The 22,889-nt window shown below is 38.6% G+C and overlaps 1 protein-coding gene across 1 annotated transcript in view; it reads left to right on the top strand.

Moving 5' to 3' along the window:
- The window catches only part of TM9SF3 (transmembrane 9 superfamily member 3), a gene marked incomplete at its 3' end in the record, with an annotated part of 46,641 nt that continues 23,752 nt past the window's right edge, over window positions 1–22,889 (top strand). Inside the window, exons 1-4 of the mRNA XM_082002055.1 lie at window positions 1–335; window positions 9,992–10,187; window positions 15,899–16,021; window positions 21,050–21,210. Coding sequence (XP_081858181.1) covers window positions 126–335; window positions 9,992–10,187; window positions 15,899–16,021; window positions 21,050–21,210 — 690 coding nt within the window. The 5' untranslated portion in view covers window positions 1–125. The remainder of the gene's footprint in view (window positions 336–9,991; window positions 10,188–15,898; window positions 16,022–21,049; window positions 21,211–22,889) is intronic.

Here is a 22,889-nt window from a genome sequence, read left to right as displayed (position 1 = left end):
GGGACGCACCGAGGGCGAGGCCAGTCCCTCCGCCGTTGGCGGCGGCCGGGCCCCGCGCACCGCTCCAGCACTCGGCTTGGATCCTGGCGGCCGCCGTAGGCGCCGCGCTTCCGGCGTGCGGCCGGATGACGTGGCCGGGCGGAGCGGAAGTGGCGTTTCAGGTCGGCGTTGGCGGCGGGGCGCGGGCCGGCTCCGCGGCGGGGCCTGCTGCGTGCGCGGGGACGCCGAGGCCCGAGATGGCGGCGCCCGGGCTGCAGCTCTGTGCGGCCGCCGCGCTGCTCCTCCTCCTCCTGTGCCTGCCGCTGCGCGCCCGCGCCGACGAGCATGAGCACACGGTGAGGCGGGTCCCGGCCTCCCCTGGGGACGCCGCGGCGCTCGGGCCGCAGCCCCGACCTCCGGGCCCGCGGGCCCTGTTGCCGCTGAGAGGTGGTGGCGCCCGCAGCTGCCTGGGGAGCGCGGCTTGGCGGGCGAGAGGGCGGGTGGGGTGGGGAGTGACGGGCCGCGGCCTGGGGGGGAGCGGGCGCCGCCGCCCTGGCGGCGAGCGGGTGGCTCCCGCCCCGCGGGGCTCCCCCTTCACCTTCGCCGCTGCTCGGGTTGTTTTGACCGGTGGGCGAAGCTTATACGTGGTTGGGTCTTGTCCTCTCTAATCCGATGAGAGTGGGACACCCCGGTGCTCGCAGGAAGGGCTCCCGGAGTTTGCTGATCCGGTTTGGGCATCCCTGTATTAGCCGTTAGCGTGGCGGCCGGGTGCTGTAGCGCTGAGCGAAGCGTCCGCGTGTCCCACCTTTTCCTGGAGCTGATAAAGCCTGGGCAGGTACGCGTGCTTTGTTTAACGAGGGCTGCCTTGCTGTTTGACTTGCACTTTGCGGGAATAGTCGTTTCTTCCGGGAGGATGTTTGCATTTGCTTCAGAACAAAAGCCCGAGTGCGGTTCTGCGCTGCCTGCGCAGTGACAGCCCCGTGGGAACACGCTGCGGCGTGACAGCTCGCCGCTGGGAGAGGGAGGTGTAGCGTGGGTCAGGGCTGAGGAGTAAGGGCAGGACGGGGAGCTCTCGGATTTGGAACGCTGACATGGACCCCTAAGCAAAACGGTTGCAGAAAATACTGCTGTCTTGAGTGCTCACCAATCGGTATGAGGGTAGTTTTTCTAAAGTGCTTGCAGTATCACCCGAAAAGACTCTAGGAAGTAAGTATCAGTGCTTCACCAGTTTCTGGTTTTGCGTCGGAGTGTTGTTTCCCACGGCTTTTGGCATGGAGAGGTGAAAGTCTGTGCGATGAGCTCAGATGCGATTTTGGAACGAGACTTTCTGAAAACCATCCCTATTTCCACCCGAGTGGGGAGGGTTAGAGTGTGGCTGTGATTAAACACAGTGTCTGTCTGTCAGAACGTTTGTGCTCTTGAGCAGCCTGGCTGGTGAACACTTGCTTAGTTTCTTAATGTAGCTTTCTCTAGGTGTTGTATGTTAAGCTTAATAAGTGTTTTTAGTAAAACAGATAAATAACATTGATAGTTTTTGTATAAGCAATAGTTAATTAGTTGCTTAATTCCATGCACTTACGAGGTTTGAAAACTGTTCAGGATTGTCTTTATTTCTCAAAAGATAATGGGATTTCTTGGTGCTGCAGTTAAGGACGGAAAAGTTAAGCTAATATTGAGTACTTTCAAGGAGCAGATATTCTTTGAGCTAGATTAGGTCCCAGTTTTGTTGCTGAACCTGTGTTTTAGGGTTAGGTTTCTGCTGAGGTGAGATGGTTTTCAGCATAGCGCTGTGTTTATTTTAAAGGCTGTTTGGCTTGAGTGATTCCTAATTATTCATTTAGCATTGGTAGTCTTCTGGGGAAAAAAGTATTTCATAAAGCTGTCATTGAGTTTATTTATTTTTGAGCTCTCTCCTCAAAAGTGAATTCTTCTGATGCTGTTCAGGTCTTCTGAATGATTACCTAAACAATTACCAATGGAAATGACAAATTCCTTTTGAAGGCTTATCATTTTTTCATCTAAATTACTGAAATCTTCAAGATTATAACACTGTCTCTTGGTTTAGTGTTCTAGTTCATATGAAGTCTAGTTTAGTAACATCATGTGATGGGTTAGGAATAGTTGATGTAGGGAGACAGTTATCTTCTTTTGGAAGGCTGTCTCCTTGCTTAGGTATTTTCATACTTTAATATTGTGCAGGAGATTGAAGTGTAAGCGTTAATAGCACAAATGAAACATGAGCAGGATTTTGTAGTAGTACCCTGATTTTTATAGTGAGAACCTGAAAGTTCCTTAAATACTCCATTTTAATGAATTTCAGCTTTGAATATGATTGCAGTTGGGAGATTAATCTTTCTTATAACTAAAGTGCTTTATTATGCTTTGGAGGTAGTGGAGGGGAAGTAGTAATATACTGATTTAGGACTTGGTGAAAATTTACATTTTGTAGTTACCAACTTTCTGAGTCTTAGTGGTAGGAATACACATCATTATATGCTGCTGTTGCCTTACTAATGCTTTAGCGTGCAACTTCTTGTGCCCAAGCACTTGTTCATATCTGGGTGAGGATGTGTCGTTACACAGACTTTACAGTTTTACTTTTAACTGCCAATGTACAGAGCCTTACCTGTATTGAGCATTTAGAAGTACTGACTTAAGTGTTTAATGCTCTGTGTTACCAGGTTAATTTTTGAATTCCTTTACTGCTATTACTGCTATAATACATAATAGTATACAATATTTATAAAATAATACATACGTGTGCTATAATATGTATTTTTGTATTAATGTAAATTGGTTGTTAATGTTTTATATGTGTCCTTTATTTTATAACTGTAGGCCTGCATAAGTAAATATTATAAAAGGTAGTTGTGAGAGGACTCCACATGAAGCTCTAGGACTGTAAGTACTAGTGTTTCTGGAGATACTAGGTATGGATAGCTTCACTGGATCAACAGCTAAATCCTTTGCCTTAAATTTGAATTAGTCCTTAAAAACAGCGTCTGCATTTCTTTACAGGAAGAAAAGTATAAATACAATTATAAGATAAAGATTTGGGTATTTAAAACAGTAGTTAGTGAAGACACATTGGGATTTGACAGAACATTTGTAATCTCCATTATTAAAATACAGTGCGGCAGCATAACTTCAGACCACAACAGAACAATTTATCAGTAACTACAGACCACAACAGAACAATTTATCAGTAACTAACTGAAAACTGTGTCATGTACCTGCTTTTTGCCTGTATTCTGGTAACTGCACCACTTTTTGACAGTTGGCCTTTTATGTGTGGAATTGATAGCATAGATGAGATATTGGTGGCCTTATCACAATATATGCTGATCCTGCAGAAGTAGGGTTGGTGGGCTCCTGCCTGGCCTTTGCTTTCACGTCTTCTATTGCTAGACTTGTTGGAGTTGATGATAAAATAGGCAAACCATGATAATCTTTTAAAATATCCTAGGGTTTTTGTTGCGGGGGAATGTTCTAGGGAGTAGGTAGCATTTTAATTTTACCGTTGCTTCAATTTAATTATCAGTGCTCTGTAAGCATGGAAATACATGACAAACATTTGAAAAACAAACAAAAACCAGCCTGTACTGCATAGCAAAATTCCTAATTTATAATGATTGAGAAAAGCATTTTTGTTTGGCTTTTTGCCTGAAGTATGTTAAAGCCCTGAGCTTGTAAAGTGTGTTTAAAATTAATACATAAAATGATGAAATTTGTATAGTATCTGTAAATTGTCAGTTATCGAAACACTGTAGAAAACATTTCTGTATGTAAAACTCTGCATACAAAGTTGTGTGCAGATGAGCAGCCTGATTCCTTTTTGAAGTTCTCGTGGTTCCATTTTGGAGAGGTGAAACAAATGTCATAGAAGCAGGACGTGGTGTGCCTGAGCAACCTTGTGCATCTAGGAGGTGTAACAGTAAAAGGACTGCTTGTACAGTTGTTCGGACTGTGCTGCCAGTACAGTTCTAACCATGTTTTGGTGAGGCCTAAAATTCAGAGAGAAATGAAGAGATATTACTAGAAATAACCTGCTTTATCTGAAGGAGAGCATGAGGCTGAAATCCACAGTTTAACAGAGTATGGATGTGAGCTGCAAACATTCAGTATTACCATAGTGCTTGATAGATAGAATATCTGTAAGATACTGGGGACTAGAGGCCTGGGATGTTACTCGCCAGTTGAGTCTTACTTGCTGCCTCTCTTGCTTCCTGTCCTGCTTCTGCAGCTTTGCTCTGCTGGTAACAGGTGATGTTGGTCCTTTTCCCTCTGAAAGATGTGCAGGTGCTCAAGGAACTGCATTGTAGAAAGCTCAGTCCAAACTTCCACTTGAGAAAAGGAGGAAAATTGCATACTTTCTGAAAGAAACTATCTTGATTTGAATTTATTTTGCTGAATCATCACATAAGATTTGGTAGTTGTAATTCCCTCTGTGCCTCCATTATTTTTTGCAAAGTGTTTTCATGGTTTAAAAAAGAATATCAACAACCTGCCTGTCTCCTATCCTTTTCTGCAGCCTTTCATGTACTGACTTAATCATCACAATCTTAATTGTTTTATAGAATAAATGGTTTATTTCTAGGGTTACCATGCTAATTTCTATGGTTGTGCAAAGAGAATATTAAGTTGCTTTCCACATCACAAGTGCCCTGTTGGGTAACAGGAAAGAAAGATATGTCTACTGTGCTGAAGATAGTCTCAGTACGCTCAAATAGTTTTTAAACCGTACAAGTGCATGGAAATTGTCTTTGTAGTAAGCCTCAAAGTGGGGCACACCCCCAAGTTTTCAGTGGTTGTATTGTTGTGGAAGAAGTCCATGCTTGGCCAGGTCAAACTGCGCAAGCTTCATGCCAGTGTAATATTCAGCAGGGGACTGGAATGGTAGCGTTGCCCTGTTGCCGGTATGGAAGGGTTTAATGTGATTTTAGCTTGCACATGCACAACAGCTCAGCCCAGTGCTCTGAATAGGCAGTGTGACCATATTGTGCTGCCGTGGAACAGATGTCCCCAGCTGTGATTAGGGTTGTAGCTGATACGAGGTTGCACTTGAGGTGCAGATTGGTTCTCCACCACCTGGGTGGCAATTATGGATAGGAGTTTCTGAAGATTTACCTTCCATTAATCGGATTGTGCCAGCATATGGTACGTAACTTGTGTTGATGCTGAGACTTGTTCAGGCTGCCCCAGTGGTTTTGCACAGTTGAAATAGATCATTATATACTCCATATAGTTAGGGAAATTACTGAGCTGATATTAAGCTTAGCGCAGAAAAAGATGCAAAGCCAAACTTGGTATGCTTGCAGAAGGAGTACTACATTTTTCATAAATTACAGTAAGTAAAAGGTATTTAAAATTGTGTTTTGTAGTCTTCCCTCTTATTTGGAAGTAGTGAACTGTGTCAATTCTGGCACCATTACCAAGTTGTTAAATGCTTGTGTCTGGGAATTTAATTAGGATCTCTGAGATGTATGCAGTATATTGTCCCTCCATATGAACCAAAACCAGAAGAGCTTGCTGAGATAGACCAGGGTAGAGATCGCAGCATCTTATTTGTTGACCTTTTTTGCCTTGTCAGTTACTATGTTCTTAACAGGACACTGTTCTCCATCTTCGGGCATGTGAAAAGCTGCCTTTCCACCACCTAATTCTTTGCAAACAAGTCAGGAAAGAGAATGAAGAATAAAAAAGGATTTTTGAAATAGCAGTAGTTCAGTACAGCAAAATAAGTCCTTTACGTTAGGAAGCTGTTTGGCACTTGTTTTCATAAGGGATGAAGATAAAATTGCATTGACACATAACTGTAAATACTAGATTTATGTCACTCAAATTATCTGGAATCTATTCTGCAGATCATTAATTTTACTTCAAATTATTTTACTGTTTGACATGTTATTTCATTACTACTTGTCCCTGCTGCAAGCCTCAGTAGTTTAGGTACAGCTGTAATAAGAATAAGTTTATTTTCTGAAAATCCTGTAGCAATGATGGGTCAAATAGTGAATCAGGACCTTTATTATATGTAGAATGAGAGCAAGAAATTTTTATTTAGATCTCTTATGATGCCACCTGTTCTTGGTGAATTTAACTGGTTGGATGTGTGACATGGATATTCTTGCACATTGTAGCTGACTTCCTCTTCTGTTTGTTCCATACCTGTATTGATAGGGAGCTCTTAATACTTTTTTAATGTTTTCTGGCATCTGGCAGAATCTCAGTGAGTCAAAGTATTTTGCATTCTGATTATGTAGCAGAAAATAGGAAAATTATCACACTTACAGTGGTTATGAAAGTTTTATATTGCTGTATAACAATTTTTGAAAGAGACCATTGAACTCCACATTCTGTCTTGTTCTGTGTTGGTTTTGACTGTGAGTTATTGCTGACTTGCCTGCTAAGGTTAACAGGAGGCAATGGCATTTTGATTTGCTCTGTTGTGTTTAGAGCTCTGAGGGTACAGTTGAGCAGTTGCTCATCAGCCAATAACAGAACAGTAAAAATAAGAATTCAGGGTTCCTCTGGTTTGCCGTTTTGTCCAGTGTGTCTAAGGATGATCAGTTCCTGATGAAATGAGAATAGTTTCTTCAATATACTCTTTCTGCCAAGAATGAAAGGTAGTGCTATGGAGCTGAAGTTTTCTTCCCGTTTTCTATGGCTCCAAGTTCTCCACAGCTTGCAGGAGTCTCCACATATGCTGAAAGAAGATGTAAAAGAGCATGACAGTAGTTGAAACTACTGCAAGACTGACAATGAATGTGGTGACCAAAATCTGACTGGTACTGATACAGCGTTCCTGAGTGCTGTGGCTCCCTTGGAACCAGGGCTTTCTTTAGCCACTTATTTTGTTACCTCTCTCATAGTGCGACATTTTTGCTGGAAGGTATGTTGTATGTTGACCTTCTCTGAACCTGGAAGTCCTCATAGAGAGGTGACCAAACAGTCCTACAAGATACTGTAGTTCTTTGTCTTGCCTAAATAAGAATTGCTTTCCTGCAAGTGTGTTGACACTGTTATTTGTCGTAGATGCTTTGATATTGTGAAGGCAGTAGTGAAAAAGAAAACAAACAAACAAAAAGCCAAACCACCACAAACTTGAATTCTTTGATAGCACTGAGTTCTTGCCACTAAATTACCCTACCACTAGGGTAAGATTATAAGGATAAGGTATGTCATGACAGGGGAAGCATATTTAAATGTGAAAGCTCATCTTTATAATTGAGAATGAGCAAAACCCAACAAATATAGGGAGAAGAAAATCTGTTTGAGTTCCTACTAGACATCCACCCCCCACCCCCCACCCCCAAAAAAATCAGGCTGAAGTTGCTTAAGCTGGGTTTCTTACTACAGCCCTCTTAATTTAGGGAGGCACTGGGAGCACCTGATGGACTGTAAATTGCTGTAACTGGGGACTTGCTGATTGAGGTGTAGCCTGGGATGGCTGAGGTGCCATGTTCGTTTATGTAGCAGTCCTGAACAGATTTCTCTTGTGCTGTTCTGGGATGGTTGTGAGAAAGGAAGACGTAGTAACATGTAGACTGAATTCTTTGCTTATGTTTGGTTTGGCCTCTTTTCTCTCCAGAGCAGACTCATGGCATCATTGTGGGACTCATGGCGAGTCATTGTGGGAAAAACTTGTAGTCCCTGAAAGAGGGCTAAGCATCCTGCGGATAAGAGACAAGCAAAGACCAAATTTGTTCTTGTAGATGTTGTAATTACAATGTAGTTACATTATTAGATCAGAAAACATATAACAAGATTTTGAATAATATGTTCTTAAGAAGTTGGTTTCTGTCACTTGAAGGTGATCTGGTATAGCTCAAAAAATGCAGAGGTTCCTAATCCGTATGAAGCAGGGCAGAAACAAGAAGCTAAGTAAAGCAGCAGTCAATGCTGTCTTTATTCAGGCACTGTCAAAGATGAATTCACAGACCAAAGGATATTGTCATATTCTATTTACTAAAGGTTGAAGAGAGATGTAGCTTGGTTCACTTGTAAGCTGTTGCATTACAAGGAGTAATGCTAAAGTGGGCTCTTGACAAGTTAAGACCATTTTGAGAAAGGGCTGAAAATACGTTCTGCAGCTGTTAGAGGAAGAAACAGAAGATGTGCTAGGCATAACAGACTAGAAAGAGATACGGACCAACTTGTCCTTCGCTACATTGGCAAGAGCTAGAGATGGTATCATAGTGCACATTCCACTATCTGTTGCTGAGGGGGCTGGAACTGTGATTTTTCTTCCTTCTTTCCCAACTTTGAATTTGGACAACTGTGCTGCACTGGTATAACTTTTCTGGTTGCTGGCAGAGAGGAGAAATGTCTACTTTCTCTTGCTGTGGTGTTTATTCTTTGCTCCCTCATCGACATTCTTTACCTGTCAGAAATGTTCTGAAGTGTGTTCTCTGCACATGGGCAGGTTTGTGGAACTGATAAGTGTTTGGTCTCTGCTGCAGCTCAGAATGAAATTAGCAAGATATTTAAAGTTTCTTGATGGAGATCCCTCACATAAGAGGCTTGAATGACCCTTGTGCATCTTTGTAAACAAAAAAGATGAGCTTGTAATTGAGATGATGTGTTAGTATAAAGGGATTAAATTATTTCCCAAAGCATGCTTGTTTAAATCCTTGAGTTTAACTTTTAAGCACTTAATCTGAAGAATTTATTGCATTCCACATGTAGCTAATTATTTCTGAGTAAACCTGTCCGTGTGACACTGGTTATTCTGAATAAATGGAGTTGAAGAACCTTTGTTCATTTGTTAAAAAGGGAGATGCAGTACTGTATTCTGTATTTCAGCTGTGCTGTGTGAAATAGTTACAGCTAATTAACATTTGACTTTCTTTTCATCTCCAATGTATTTGTGTATTGGTCTTTAAAATAGTACTTTATTATTCTGTACTTTAAAAATTCGGGACCTATACGGTGATTGTACTTGCAGGTGTGTAAGGTTATAAGTAGGGTTTTTTTCTGCCTTAACAGTTAGATTGCTGTCCCTCCTAATCTGTTGAAATTATAGTAGATGAAGAAGTTGTGTTGCGTGAGAGGCTTTGTAGTAACCAGCAAACCTGATACCTCATCCAGATGCATTCAGATATAGAGCAAGTAATGATTTCATATCACTTAGTTCTTCTGAATTCATGCAGTATTTGAAAACTGATAGATGAATGGCTTTAAGGATTTTTTTATTGTTGTTGAAAAGTTACAAGGGCTTGAAAAAAATTACTGTCTCCTAGCCAAGGAATAAGTTTTTCTGGCTAACAGTAGCTGTGGAAAGTGAAGGGTGGATGTTCCCACAAAGAATTTCATGGCAGCCACCAGACGCTTTGCTGTTCTGTTTTTTTTACTGTGAGAATGTTGGAAATGCATCAAAATACAGTCCTTCTGTCTGACTTTTTTGTCTCTAGGCTCCTGTAGGTATGCCACAGTTTAATTTTAGTGCTTCCTTTGAGGCATTGCGCTCTTCTGGGAATTTTGAATGTCATTTATACCATTACAAAAATGAAAAGGAGCTGCATTTTAGGAAAAGACAGTGTACCTGCCACCATAGGTAGATTGTCTGATTTATTTGCTAAGATTTTGTTTAACAAGGAGTTAGTCTGATATTTCTTTCAGTGGGTATAAGTAGAGTTTTGCTTTTAATTGATGCGTGTTTCCACAAAATTTGTAAACGCTTATTTATTTTTGAGACTTCTGCTTTTCTACACATCTGCTCTCTGCATCTTCAGCTTCTCTATTAAACTTGTATGAATTCCCCCTCTTCTGATACTTCAGCAAAAGGCTCTAAGAAACTATATGATCAACTATGCCTTTTTTTGGTAGAAAGCAGGCTGAAAATCTTGTCCTAGAATCCCTGCCACTCAAAAGACAAAAATACCTGACTGTCTCCAAATGTAACTTGCCTGTGATTGAACAGTCCTGCCTTGCTAATTAATATGAATGAGAGAGTTTCTTGAATTTTTATTTTGCTGGGCTTCTCATCTAACTGAATAACTTTATCTTTCAGTACCAAGATAAAGAGGAAGTTGTTTTATGGATGAATACAGTAGGACCCTACCACAATCGCCAAGAAACATACAAATACTTCTCTCTTCCTTTCTGTGTGGGATCAAAAAAAAGCATCAGCCATTACCATGAAACCCTAGGAGAAGCACTTCAAGGAGTTGAATTGGAGTTTAGTGGTCTTGACATCAAATTTAAAGGTAAGCAATTGAAAGTGCATTTAGTCACTTAAAACCCCCCCCACAAACCCAGTCAGACAGGTTTAGAATTGTAAAGCATGTTCATCTAATTTTTCCTGAAATAACATGAGATAGATGAAACTTTCCGTTTATCTTCTGTCTCCTCTTGTGACCACTGTATAGTCTATAGTCAGGTATTAGCTTTCCAGAGTACTTTCTGCCATTTCTGAGGGAAGTATGGAGAAGCAGAGCATTGGACAAATTTCTTCTGTGAATGACCTGCAAAATACTTTAATAATGGAGAAATTAATGCATTTCTGTTTCAGTAGTTCTTTAATCTAATTAAAGAACACTTTAGAACACTTAGAAAAAAGATACTTAACATACGATTTCATAAACAAAAACAAGTACCACTTGAGTAACATTGAACCTCCAGCTCCTCAATACGTAGAAATCGGTACCATTCCTATTTGGTTAAGAGAAGTCTTTTGGAATTCTGAACTACAGGGGGCCAAAGTCATTCCAGACTAACACAAATTCAGAATGGTGGAAAGATGCTGTGGTTTTTGTACCTTGTGATTGTTTTGGCTTTAATTATGTCCCTGCCAGATTAGTTCGTCTATTGTCTTCCATAGTTCTTTACAACAGGTAAACCTGTTTTCCTTAAGTCTTATTTTGCTTTCAGGTTAGGAGTTTCAAATTCTTATTTATAACTGCTTGTGCTGATGTTTTGACACAGAAAGCTTTAGATTTTGTCTGTTGTAAGTATTATTTATTGCAGTGGATCCATGAAGTGAAATCTGAATGGGAGTCAACTCTATTTTACTATCTTTAATCTGCTATTAAAAGTATTAAAATATCTTTTTTCAAAGTATAAATTACTTGTAGCAGTAGTTATTAGTACTTATTTACTATAAAATTATGTAAAATTTGTTGAAAACCAAATCCCCTTCATATACAGATTTTTAAAGTTACAAAAACAGAACAGGATTGCTATCAGATTCATTTTTTACAGGCTTAAAAGCTGTCATAAAACCAATACAATTTATATCCAATGCTTGTAGGAAAATCTAAGTTTCATAGACCAGCCCTTAAAATTTAGCATTTATATAAAGGATTCTTTTCCAGTTTGGTTGTTGAAATGTGATGATAGTTTTTTGGTGACTCTTTAATGGTACATCTTGTTCTTGTCTGAAGTGGTGTTGACTTTTTAAAAAAAATAATTGTAACTGGATTATATCAGTGATTGAATTTTTTTTTTGTAATGAATAAATTTTATGTAGTTGTGATTGATCCATGCTCCCACCTCTGCACCAGTGGTCCAGAACTTGCTGCAATGAAATTGAAACAAAGTTATTGGTGATTAGTGGTTTTGTTTGTGGGGTTTTTTTTTCCTTAACAAATAGAAGTTTATGTTTGGGCACCAACAGATTCATATGTTCTTAAGAAGAAGATACAGCTTCAAGGGGTGTTGAGTATCTAACATCTACAGCTGAAATAATTAAGAGCTGCTCAAGTACCTTTCCATAATCATTTAGATGCTTGAATACGCATTTAAATATCTAACCATAGGGACCTGCTTTTCAAAATGTTGGCATGACCATCTGAAAGACTTGTACAGGTTTTCATCATGAATATGTGAATCAAATCTAATCTCTGAGTTGAGAGGTAATCATATTTTTCCTCATGTGTGTTTGGGATTATGCAAGACTAACAAGTACTGCTGTTTTTCATTTTCGAAGAGTGTTGTAAGAGTTTACAAAGTTCAATTAGATTTGCATTTTATATCTTTAGATTTTTATCCTCTGAAGTGAGTAAAGGTGAATTAGAATTGTTCTAATAAATTAGCTTCTGCGGTGAAAAACAGTTCCCTTTTCAACATAGTTTGACTGGACAGCAGTAGCAGGAAAGTATGAAACTGATGTTGTTCATCATATTCAAAGAATTTTTTAGGCTGCAGCTGTCAGTAACTCAAGTACTGGAGACGATGTAAGTAAAACTGTCAGTTGAATCAGTGGACCTTGCCTGTATTTTTCAAAATAGAATAAGAAAGTTATGGCTCTGCAGAAATGCATTGTGCTGAGAATGGAGGTTTGCACTTGAATGCTCGTAGTGGTGACTGGTGGGGCAAATCTGCAGTGTATTCAAGAATTCAGGAAGTAGTGTTTCTTTTTGTATTTAAAAATTTACCATGTGAAAGGATACTGGCGAACGTATAGGATAGCTGGATTTCCCTTCTGTTACAAATGTGAACAATGTTATTCTTACATCACAGGTCTCAAATTTGTATAAATATCTTTGCGAAGAAAGTAATGAGTTATTAACATACATTTATATTGTAATGTAACTGTAAGTTGTCAGCTGGCTTAATTCTCTTGTCAAGCTAAATCTAGAGTAATAATGCTTTTTATGTAATATGTCAGGTTCTTTATTCAGGCATTTGAATTGACATCCTCTATTTTACGCCTGAGACCTAGTGAATTATTAAATGTATTGAACATTGGGATCACAGAGACTTCAATTAGAAAATTAATTTTTGACATTGCCATACAATACCAATCCGAGAATATGAATTTAAAGGGGGAAAGGATTTTTCAACATACTTGCATTTTGCGCTTCTTTGGAAAGGTTATTAAATAACCATACTTCTAAGTGAGATCTCCTTGCCCAAGGCTTCCTTCTGGAACACCTCTAAAAAATGACAGGCATTCAGGATGATGTTCATGTTGTACTATGATGTTCAGTGCTGTACTAAGAGATGATCAGATATAATGAGGTTTTATATGTTTGAGTAAAACCCACTTGATATGACTGTCCATGAGAAATTTAAAATCTGACATAAGCACACCTGCTTTTGTAATGAGTCTTGCTTTCATGCTCTTTTGAAATTTGCTTAATGTGCCACTGAAGTTACTGAAGCTGTATTATGTAGCAGATGTTACCTCTTTGACATCCCTGATGTAGACACAACACAAAACATACCTCTAACTTCACACTCCTCTTAGATACATACACAACCATAGCTTGGGTAAGAACTATCTAATATACACAAAACTTTAGATGTGGTAAAGCTGTAATGAAGTAGACTTCAGCTTCCCCAGGCACTGAATACTCTTCTAGACTACTTTCACTTAATCATTCAACACAGTGGACTTAAGCTTAATCATCTAATCCTCTCCTATAATTAAACAACAGCTTCAGCATTCTCAGTGGTTGGAGAAAGGAGCACTTTTCTTCCTTCCTCTTGCCTTCATTCACTTGTTTTAGGGGGAGGTGAGAGGAACTGTACTGTGTAGTATGGCTGAGGGTGAAATTGTGTACGATATGTAAAGTCACACATACGTTTTGCAAGAATTGACTGGGGTTGTTTCTAATGATTCTGTTGGGGTTTTGTGTATGTGCACTGGAGTAACTTGTAACATAGTTGATCTATAGTTGATTGAAATATCTCGATGATGTCTTTTGGTATTCTGAATACCGAGAGTAAAATCCATAAAAATGGATGAAGATGGTTTTTCAGTGGCATGCTTGTTGGATGTCAGTGCAGTCATTTCACTGCAAATGATATTTCAAAGTCTTTATTTTTATTTTGCAGCAGCAAAAGCTGCTGTTTACATCCTAGAGTATTAGATGCAGAATGGCTCATTTCTGTTAGTGTTTAAAGAAACAAACAAAAAAGTCAAATTCCAGGGGTCTGAAAGTCCATGGAGTAACAATCTAATACCAAATTTGTCTTGGTTAATAACTGCAAACAAAGGCTTCTGTATTCAAGCGATAAATGGGAAAGGTCTCTAAAAAGAGCACTTGTAGTTCGTGTGATTTTTATTTCACTAGTAGGACTTGCTCCTGACCCCGTGTTGTCCTTCAGTTGTGCTGGAACCAGGGTGGGCTCTGTGTGTGTGTGTGTGTGTGTGTGTGTGTACACGCACACCAGTCAGGAGAGAGCCACCTTCTGTGGCTAATGCTTCTGCTAGTTAATGCTTCATTTAACAGTCTTTTACCCTCATTTTAATTCACAGTATATTTTCATTTGACTTATGTCTGTTGAACAATCCTTTCCAAGTTAAAAAGTTTAACATTAGAAAGGTGTTATCCTTTATTTGAGTACAGTGTGAAACTGCTAGGGAGTGACAATAAGGTGGCAAGTATTTTGGAGAGAATTAATTCCTTCTTAGCAACAAATAGAGAAGATAGGGATTCTGTTTTTTTCCTTTTAATTAATATCAAGATGACTCAATCTGTTAAAGTGAAAAAGTGCAAAGCAGAGGCTATTTTTTGGGGAGCATGGTCCAAAAAGTGTACGGTCTGGCTCAGTGGATGCATAAACGCAAACTGAGGCCTGGATTTGTAAGTCCGTGTTTCAGCTGTGGTACCAACTTCAGTGACTTCCTTCTCCTGAGTGTACCAGTCCACGCCCTGAAAATGTAATCTAAGCTCTGAAGCTTAGATTGCATTTGTTAGGTCTTGGAAGAATCAATAATAGAAGAATACTAAAGTTTTCATAAGAAATAGGAGAAAGAGATGCATCCATTCCAGAATAGCCAGGGGCACTATTTTCTCCAGGGCTATAGGAAATCACTGCAACTATGCAGGACTGCTTTTGGCTGGCTTCTTACTGTCTTGCTTGACCAGACATACTGTGCCTATTTTCATTCTGACAAATTGTTGTTATCAGAGCAATGATGTTTTGTGTTGGAAATATTCTGCTTGCTGGTGCTTTTTTTGTGCAGGTGAATTGATTTTCCTTTTAAGCTTTATATTGCAGTCAGTGTATAGGACAAAATAAGCTGAATTTTGATACAGGTTAGAGCTATACTTGGGGCACAAATTAATTTTATCTGCTAGAAATGGGTCCTTGATGCCAGTGATGACAGGAGAGGGGGAGCTGGAATTATTTACATTCACTTTGTTTCACTATTTGCAGAGTGAAAACATTTACTAAGATGATGATGGAGGGGGTTTTTTTGTTTCTAAATCTGTTGCTGCCTGAATTCTTGTAAATATGAACCCTTTTGTCTTTTTCACTTGAAAAGGAAAGATTAGGGAAGGAAATTGGGATATGAAAAAATGGTTGCTAACTGCATTACTTACGAATTGTAGATGAGGAAAAATAGCTTTCTGGCTCAAAGCGATAGATTTATTTTATTTCCAAATGTAGCCTCTTCTGCATTCTTTGCATTATTCCTCTTTTTGTCTTCTGTCCTTTTTTTCTACCTTTACCCTGATTGCTTTGTTTCTTCCTTTATGATGTTTTTTTGAAAATTGCTGAGAACTTTAAAAAGTTTTATTTTTTTACGAACAGTATTGCTAGTCAGTGAGCCTGATTATACTAAAATGGAGAGATAATATCATACACAATTTTCAGTATTTGTTAATAATTTCATGCCTCTTGTTACAGTAAAAGAGGTCTCATGGTCTGTCCAGCTAAAGCTGCCATTAGCTAATAGGTCTTAATTTTAGTGTGGGTGAAGTAGCAAAAGGATACTTTGAAACCTTTCCATATCCAGTTTGTGGGAAGCTTCTGCATGTGAAAGAGTAGAATTGGAAAATCAATTGTGTAATTGCTTTAATGGTTAATGGTTCCTTTTTAAATGTCCTCTTTTTTTGCCTACTTGAGGATAGCCAAGAGGGGTTAAAGACTCCAGCAGTGTCTGTGCCTCCATTTGCTTGATTTGCTTCTGCTTTGAGCCAGCTCATTAATAAATCATTAATTGTGCTTTAATTTTTTGCAGACGATGTAATGCAGACTACTTACTGTGAAATTGACTTGGACAAAGGCAGAAGAGATGCATTTGTGTATGCTATCAAAAATCACTATTGGTACCAGATGTATATTGATGACTTGCCAATATGGGGTGAGTGATATGATGCATAAACAAGTTGGCTACAACTACAGGAGTCCTGTGCTAGTGGGTTTCATGGAGTCATTTAATGACTAAGCTTCATTACAAGAATCTCACAAGTATGTAGAACTTATGTAACCAAATACTACACATAAGTTGAAGGATTATTGTACTGAAAGAACAGTAGGATGGCTTGTACTAGTGAACTGCAACAACAGTGAAAAGCTGTTTTGTTTCTCAAGCACTGACTTAATAATACAGTTCTTAGGGTTAAATTCTTCTAAAGGCTCAAGTGAGTGGTAATGAGATAGGTCAGATGTAAGGTTCATGTTAATGTGTTCATGAATAACAACTTTCATAAAACTCAGTGTTTAAACTTTATTTTGCTAGTTCTTGTGTTTATTACTAATGCAAGAGCTGTTTGATTTACAGTAGTTTAGTGGCTTTTAACAGTTTTACATCTGCAGTCTGTGGTTATACGAAGGAGTTTTATTTTTACTTGCTCTTATATAGTTCTTAAAATTGCTCTTGATGAGTATTATTAATCTGGGCTTAGAAGTGCTTGTCTTGAATAAAATTGTTTGTGTCCTTATTGCCATTGTCTCCTAATCTCTCTGGTTTTTTGTTACCCCCTTGTAATCTGTCATCACATACCTAGTGAAGAGTGCTTTGCAGATTGCACTTTGCACTGATAGCAATCAACTAAACTCCCCAAGCCCTAATCTCCTTGTTGTAGCTATAAACTGAAGGGAAACGAAAAGCACCACAAAATGCTTTGTTAAGGTAAGGTCTTTGTTGCCTGTGTTCTGTGAAAGAGGTACAACCGCCCACAACACCTACAAAAATACAGTTCAAGCCACATGATGAAAGTCTTTTGATAGGTAGTATGCTGAATAACGATACCCATCATTCATTCATTCTGAAAGAGGGTGGGGTTTTTTAGCCCTTTCCAATAATTTTAATTTGTTGTAGAAAGTAGCTATCTGATGAACATGAGCCCGAGCCAGAGATGCTAGTGCTTTTTTATTTTTTTATTTTTTTATTTTTTTTTAAATGGGAATTGATTCTCTGCCTCTACTCTGCTGTCATGAGACCCCACCTGGAGTACTGCATCTGACTCTGGGGCCCCCAACATAAGAAGGACATGGACCTGTTGGAGTGAGTCCAGAGGAGGGCCACAAAGATGATCAGAGAGCTGGAGCACCTCTCCTATGAAGACAGGCTGAGAGAGTTGGGGTTGTTCAGCCTGGGGAAGAGAGGGGCCTGGGGAGACCTTATAGCAGCCTGCCAGTACCTGAAGGGGGCCTACAGGAGAGGGACTTTTTACAAGGGCATGTAGTGATCGGACAAGGGGTAATGACTTTAAACTGAAAGAGGGTCAGTTTAAATTAGATGTAAGGAAGAAATTCTTCACTATGAGTGTGGTGAGACAGTAGAACAGGTTGCCCAGAGAAGTTATGGATGCCCCATCCCTGGAAGTGTTTAAGGCCAGGCTGGATGGGGCTTTGAGCAACCCGGTCTAGTGGAAGGTGTCCCTGCCCATGGCAATGGGCTTGGAACTAGATGATCTTTAAGGTCCCTTCCGACCCAAACCATTCTATGATTCCGTATGATTGATTTATCTGTTAGTCAGGAAGGTTCTTGCTTTTTTCAAATCTATCTGTTTTTAAGAGATAACATGGACACAGAAGTACTCATATATTGTGTTTGTTCTTTTCAGCTGATTTGCTTACTGTGTGTAGCAGATCTGTGTCAAAGCTTGGAGCAGACCCTAATTAATCTGTGTGGCCTTTACTATATTTCTTGTACAATTGCTGGTAGGCTTTTTAAAAGCATGCATGACTGACAGTTGTTGCTACAATATTTTTTATGCTTTTTGCCTTTCAGCAAAAGATCAATGAATGGTTTTGCTAGACTAGAGGCAGCTCTGTAGACTTTAGACTGCCCAGGGATGATGGATGCTAAGCTGACTTCTTTGGAATCCTCTGTGGCTAGCAAGTCTTGAAGACTTTCTTTTTTAGGACTGATTTTTCTGATCTTATTTGGGAACATTTTTTCTAACGTCAAATACTGAAGAACAAATATACTTACTAAATACTCTACACACTGACTAAATTTTATGCTCTCAGCTGAAAAGTCTGGTTTACTGTGATTCCAGTGTTTTTAATATTCTTCAGCAGTATGCTTTGTATGTACAAGTTGTCATTCCTAATGCTACAGCTAAAAAACATATAGAATCTAGATATCATATTCATATGATATTAAGAAGCTGGCTTTCATAGTTGTTTGGAACCAGAACCTCAAGTTGTGATACTTAATGACTGCAGCATTGTAAGTAATTATAATATTATGCAAGGATGTAATCCGACGTCGGGTGTGAAAGCAAGCGGTGCTGAAGATCTTGGTCTGTCTCCTGAAGTCTAGGTAAAACTAGGAGGACTTCAGGGTAGGTTAGTCAATGTTAGCCTGGTTTTTATTTCAAAAAATGAATTGGTTATTGATGGGGGGATGAGAAAGGAATGGATAGACCTGAACTGTTCAGAAGTGTTTATCTGCAAGTCCGAACAAGTCTTCCTGACCTTTGTGTTCCAACTACAGTTTACAAAACTGCGAATATAGCTTATCTGCGTTAATTCTGTTTTTTCTGAGTCTGTGTTCAACAACAGGAATATTTCAGACTGAGTGCTGCCTAAACCTTAAAGCTCTGAGACTTGCTGCTCACCAAATAGTTTTTATTATAAATATTTCTGTTCTGAATATGGCATCAGCAATACCATATACATGGCTCCTCCAGTTTGTTGGTGTCTTCAGCTGTGTTGTATAGGCTTCCTTAATACCACGTAATGTGGTGGTAGAGATACTAAGGAGAACTAGTATCTTTTGCTTGATTGAGTGTCATCGCATGGCTGTTAATTTCAGTAATTGTAATTAAAAACATTAGGACTGCTTAAAATACACGGAGTAAGAACTTCAGTAATTATGATGGCATCTCTGAAATACTCTGAATACTGAGAAGTGTTTTTGTTTTATTAAGATACTGTCCAGAACTGGTTACCCTTAGCTTGCATTAAAAATATCTTGTGCTGAAATGGCTTTTTAGTTACTATGTGAAGGCAATCATGTTAATCCACTTCATTTGGATTACCTTTCCTGAGAAGCCTACTAGTCAGCATGTATTTTATGTAGTGTATCATCCAGTCCACTATTTTTTCATTGTTTATTTGTGTCCAGTAGCCAGATAAAACCAAAATTTTGTTCCCTAAATGTAAATGGCTAGAGTCATGTTTTTGTGCTACCAGAAGAAAGTAACCATTCTCTGAAGAGCTTAAAAGAAAATTATTCAGATGGTGCTAATGTTTGCTGGGAATTCTCGGCAACTTCTGATTAATTCTGTTCTTAAAGCAGAACACTCGCTTCTCTGGGCTCATCCAGATGCATTTGTGGCACTCCTCCTGACTCTTGGCAAACTTTACTTAAGTTCATGTTTTATGTTCTTCATGGTTTTCTACCTTGTTAAGGCTTACTGATATCAAAGTTGTACACATAACCATTAATATTTGAAATTCTCCTTATGAAGTCCTCCAAATATCCAGTAAGGAGCACTCTATTTTCAGTAAAGACTAGGCATAAAATAACTTTTCTTAACTGCTGGTAACTACAGGTAATGACTTCAGGATGCTGTTTGAGGGCTTTAGAAGGTTTAGACTTCATTTTCTGACCTGAAAAAAGCAACCAGATCTTTTTAAGTGCATTCAGATAAAATGATTCCATTTTCTATTTTGTCCTGAATTGCCATCCCACAGTGGAGTGGCTGAGCTTCACTGTCTTCATTTCAGGATGTCTCCCTAAGTGTATGGAGCACTGTGTTAGTTCACTCCTTCAGGTAGTGATTGATCAGAATGTCCTATAAAGTAGTTGAGAGGTCTGTATTGTCATGGTTTTGGATACTGCCATGGGAACAGGTGGTATGCCAGCTGCTAGGCTGTATGGCATAGGCACAAACTGGCACCGTGTTTCATGTGGATGAAACATATATGCATACAACGCAATCCTGACAGATGAGCATGAGTAAGAAACATGACAGAAAAACACCACCTTGAAAATTAAAAAGCACAGGTAATGCACAAGTGCCATTCCTTCATATACCTGCTGCCTGTTCCAGATCCTTCACCTACTTGTTCTTCCACTCCCCCCCACCTTTGTATATCTTGAGTACTGCTTTTATTGTGGTGATCTTTGGTGTGATGGTCTTGACATTAAAGGTGATGCTTGTAGCCTGTGAACTTGGTGACTGCTAGACTTGACTTTTTTTTTCCCAGCATAGTACATTCTCTGGAATTTTTCTATATTAGGTTAGACATTTTGCAGTAATTTATTGAAAAGTAAGAATTTAATCATGGCTAATACTGACTTCAGTTGAGTTCTGATGCTCCAGGAGCATCTAAACAACTTTCCATGTTGGAGATAATGGCTGTAATAAAAATCTTCCAGCAAACGATAACTTTCTGAATTTTTCAGTGAAAGTAAAAGAGGGAGTGGTAAAAAAAAAAAAAGTAATTCTTGACAAGCATTGGAAGCTTGTATGCAAATGAGAGCAGAAAGTATGTGTTGGGGAGTCAATGAGGAATAGGAGTGAAAGTAAAACTTTTAAGAGTGAGTGAAGGGATAGATGGGAGATGGGAAAATACAGAGTTCTTGGCTAAATTCTGTTCATGGCTATGAAATCTGTATTCAGCTAGTTGTTTATCTGGTAAGAATTCCAGATAAAACTACAGGAACTGTTGTATCTTCTGTTTCTTCTGCAGCGTTTGCAGCTACATGCTTTTTTCTTTTAATGCCATTACAAAATGCTTCTTGCAGATACCTGTGGATTGAAGGTGTAGTCCAGGTATTAGAGCTGAAAAGAAGAACGTAAGGTCTGCTGTAGTTATGTTGCTTTTTTAGCTAGCAAAACTTTTGTAATTCGTATTTTAAAAAAATAATTACAGAATATTTGAAAAGCATACTGGTAATAGATGCTTACACTTGTTTCCTATGCAGGTATTGTTGGAGAAGCAGATGAAAATGGAGAAGATTATTACCTTTGGACTTACAAAAAACTTGAAATCGGGTACAATGGAAATAGAATTGTAGATGTCAATCTGACTAGTGAAGGAAAGGTGAAATTGGTACCAAACACAAAAATCCAGATGTCGTATTCAGTAAGTAATTTGGTGATGCATCTGTAGTAAGAAATTCTATGTGGTGAAATAGCTAAAAAATAGGTACTAGTATACATACAACTATGTATTGATACATCAGGCTATATTCACTCCTTCAAATATTTTTTTATTATTACTGAAAAACCTTGATAGGTTTATTAAGAATAAATATTAAATGATGATTTTTTTAAACGCTTCAAACAAACTGAAGCTTCTGTAATCTGCAGAAAAGTGTTTTGGTGGGAAAGGAAAATGTCCAAAAAAGTATGGAGACTAGACTTATAGTGGACCCTCCAGTAGGTATGCATTTTCTTAATGTTTGTAGCTCTGACATTTGCATCATAGATTTGAACTGACTCCTGAGCTAGGACCAAAACTCACTGTAAGCCTTCATACTTTGCAAGCAGTTAGTATCAAAGCTTATTTTGTTTTTGCAATTCCAGTGAAATTTGTCTTATTTCTGTAACCTTACTAGTAAGGTTTTCTCTGAAGCCCTCTGCTATTATATTGAATTGCTGTCATAAAAAGTAATAAATAAACAATGTTTCCTGATCTGAGATAATGAATTAAATTTTTCAGTTTTCCTCTGTACTTATTTGATGTTACTTAAATTTGTAGTGATTCACTTACGTTTACCACATTTGTGTACTGAAACTAGTTCTTAATGCATTGCTTTTCTACAGTATGTTAGCAGTAGGTGTCAGCATAAGATTTTTTCAGAGGAAATTCTTGCCACTATTATATTTGTCTTGTGCTGAATAAGTTGTATAGATTGAAGTACATAAAATTGGTTTTTATATGTGCTTTCTAGAATTATGTTCACACTAATCTCCCTATTTCTTCTGCAAAATTGATAGAAAATTTCAAAATTTCTACTATTTCAGGTTCCACCAGCATTGTAAAGTCCATTTGTTCTGTGAATTTTGAGGTGGACAGCACTGAGTAGCTGCCAGTAATGAAAATAACGTTAGAAGTTCCCTTAAAATACTTATAGTGTATTGTACAGAGCTCAAGACTTACCTATCCAATTCTGTTAGCACCACTGGGCAGCTACTGGGCTGGTGTGTGGGGGGATGTGTGTGGTGGTTAATTCATGGATTCTCTCTGGTGGATTTGTTCTAAGGAGTGCTTCTCAGTGGCAAGTGCTCTAAAGAGAAATGTATCTGCTTAAAGCAATGTTGAAAGCCATTAATGTTTTGAGCTGCTAATCTTGAACAAGGTTGTAATTTGAACTGAAGGGCATTAATATCATCCCTCAAAGTGAGTAGTACTTGAGTCTTGAGGATTTTAATCTGTCTCAGGACTGTGGTGAGTGATAGGGGTATTCAATCTACATTTATATGCTTTCTTCTATACTGAGTAAGAGAACATCTGTTGGAAAGGATAGTTCCTTGTCATGTATTTTAAAAAGATATGCACAAGGGGGCTGCATTTGTTTCAAGATCACTAAAAATCCTGATATTTCCTAATTTTGGCATGCTTTTGAAAAAAATTTAGTGTAGATTTGCATTTTAATTTCTGAAATTGCATTTAAAAATTAAAATCAAAACAGTCTTGCAAAAATTCTGAAAAATAGTTTGCTACCCCATTAGCATCATATAATTCATTAGTATGATTAAGTCTTCCAAAGCAGTCCTCTGTGCAGCTAGTGGAGCCACTGACAGCACTAATATGCTGTT

The sequence above is a fragment of the Phaethon aethereus genome (genome assembly GCF_964289735.1).
Source record: "Phaethon aethereus genome assembly, chromosome: 7".
Classification (NCBI taxonomy): domain Eukaryota; kingdom Metazoa; phylum Chordata; class Aves; order Phaethontiformes; family Phaethontidae; genus Phaethon; species Phaethon aethereus.
Note: the sequence above shows the minus strand (reverse complement) of the source record. Positions and strands in the feature narration are given on the sequence as shown.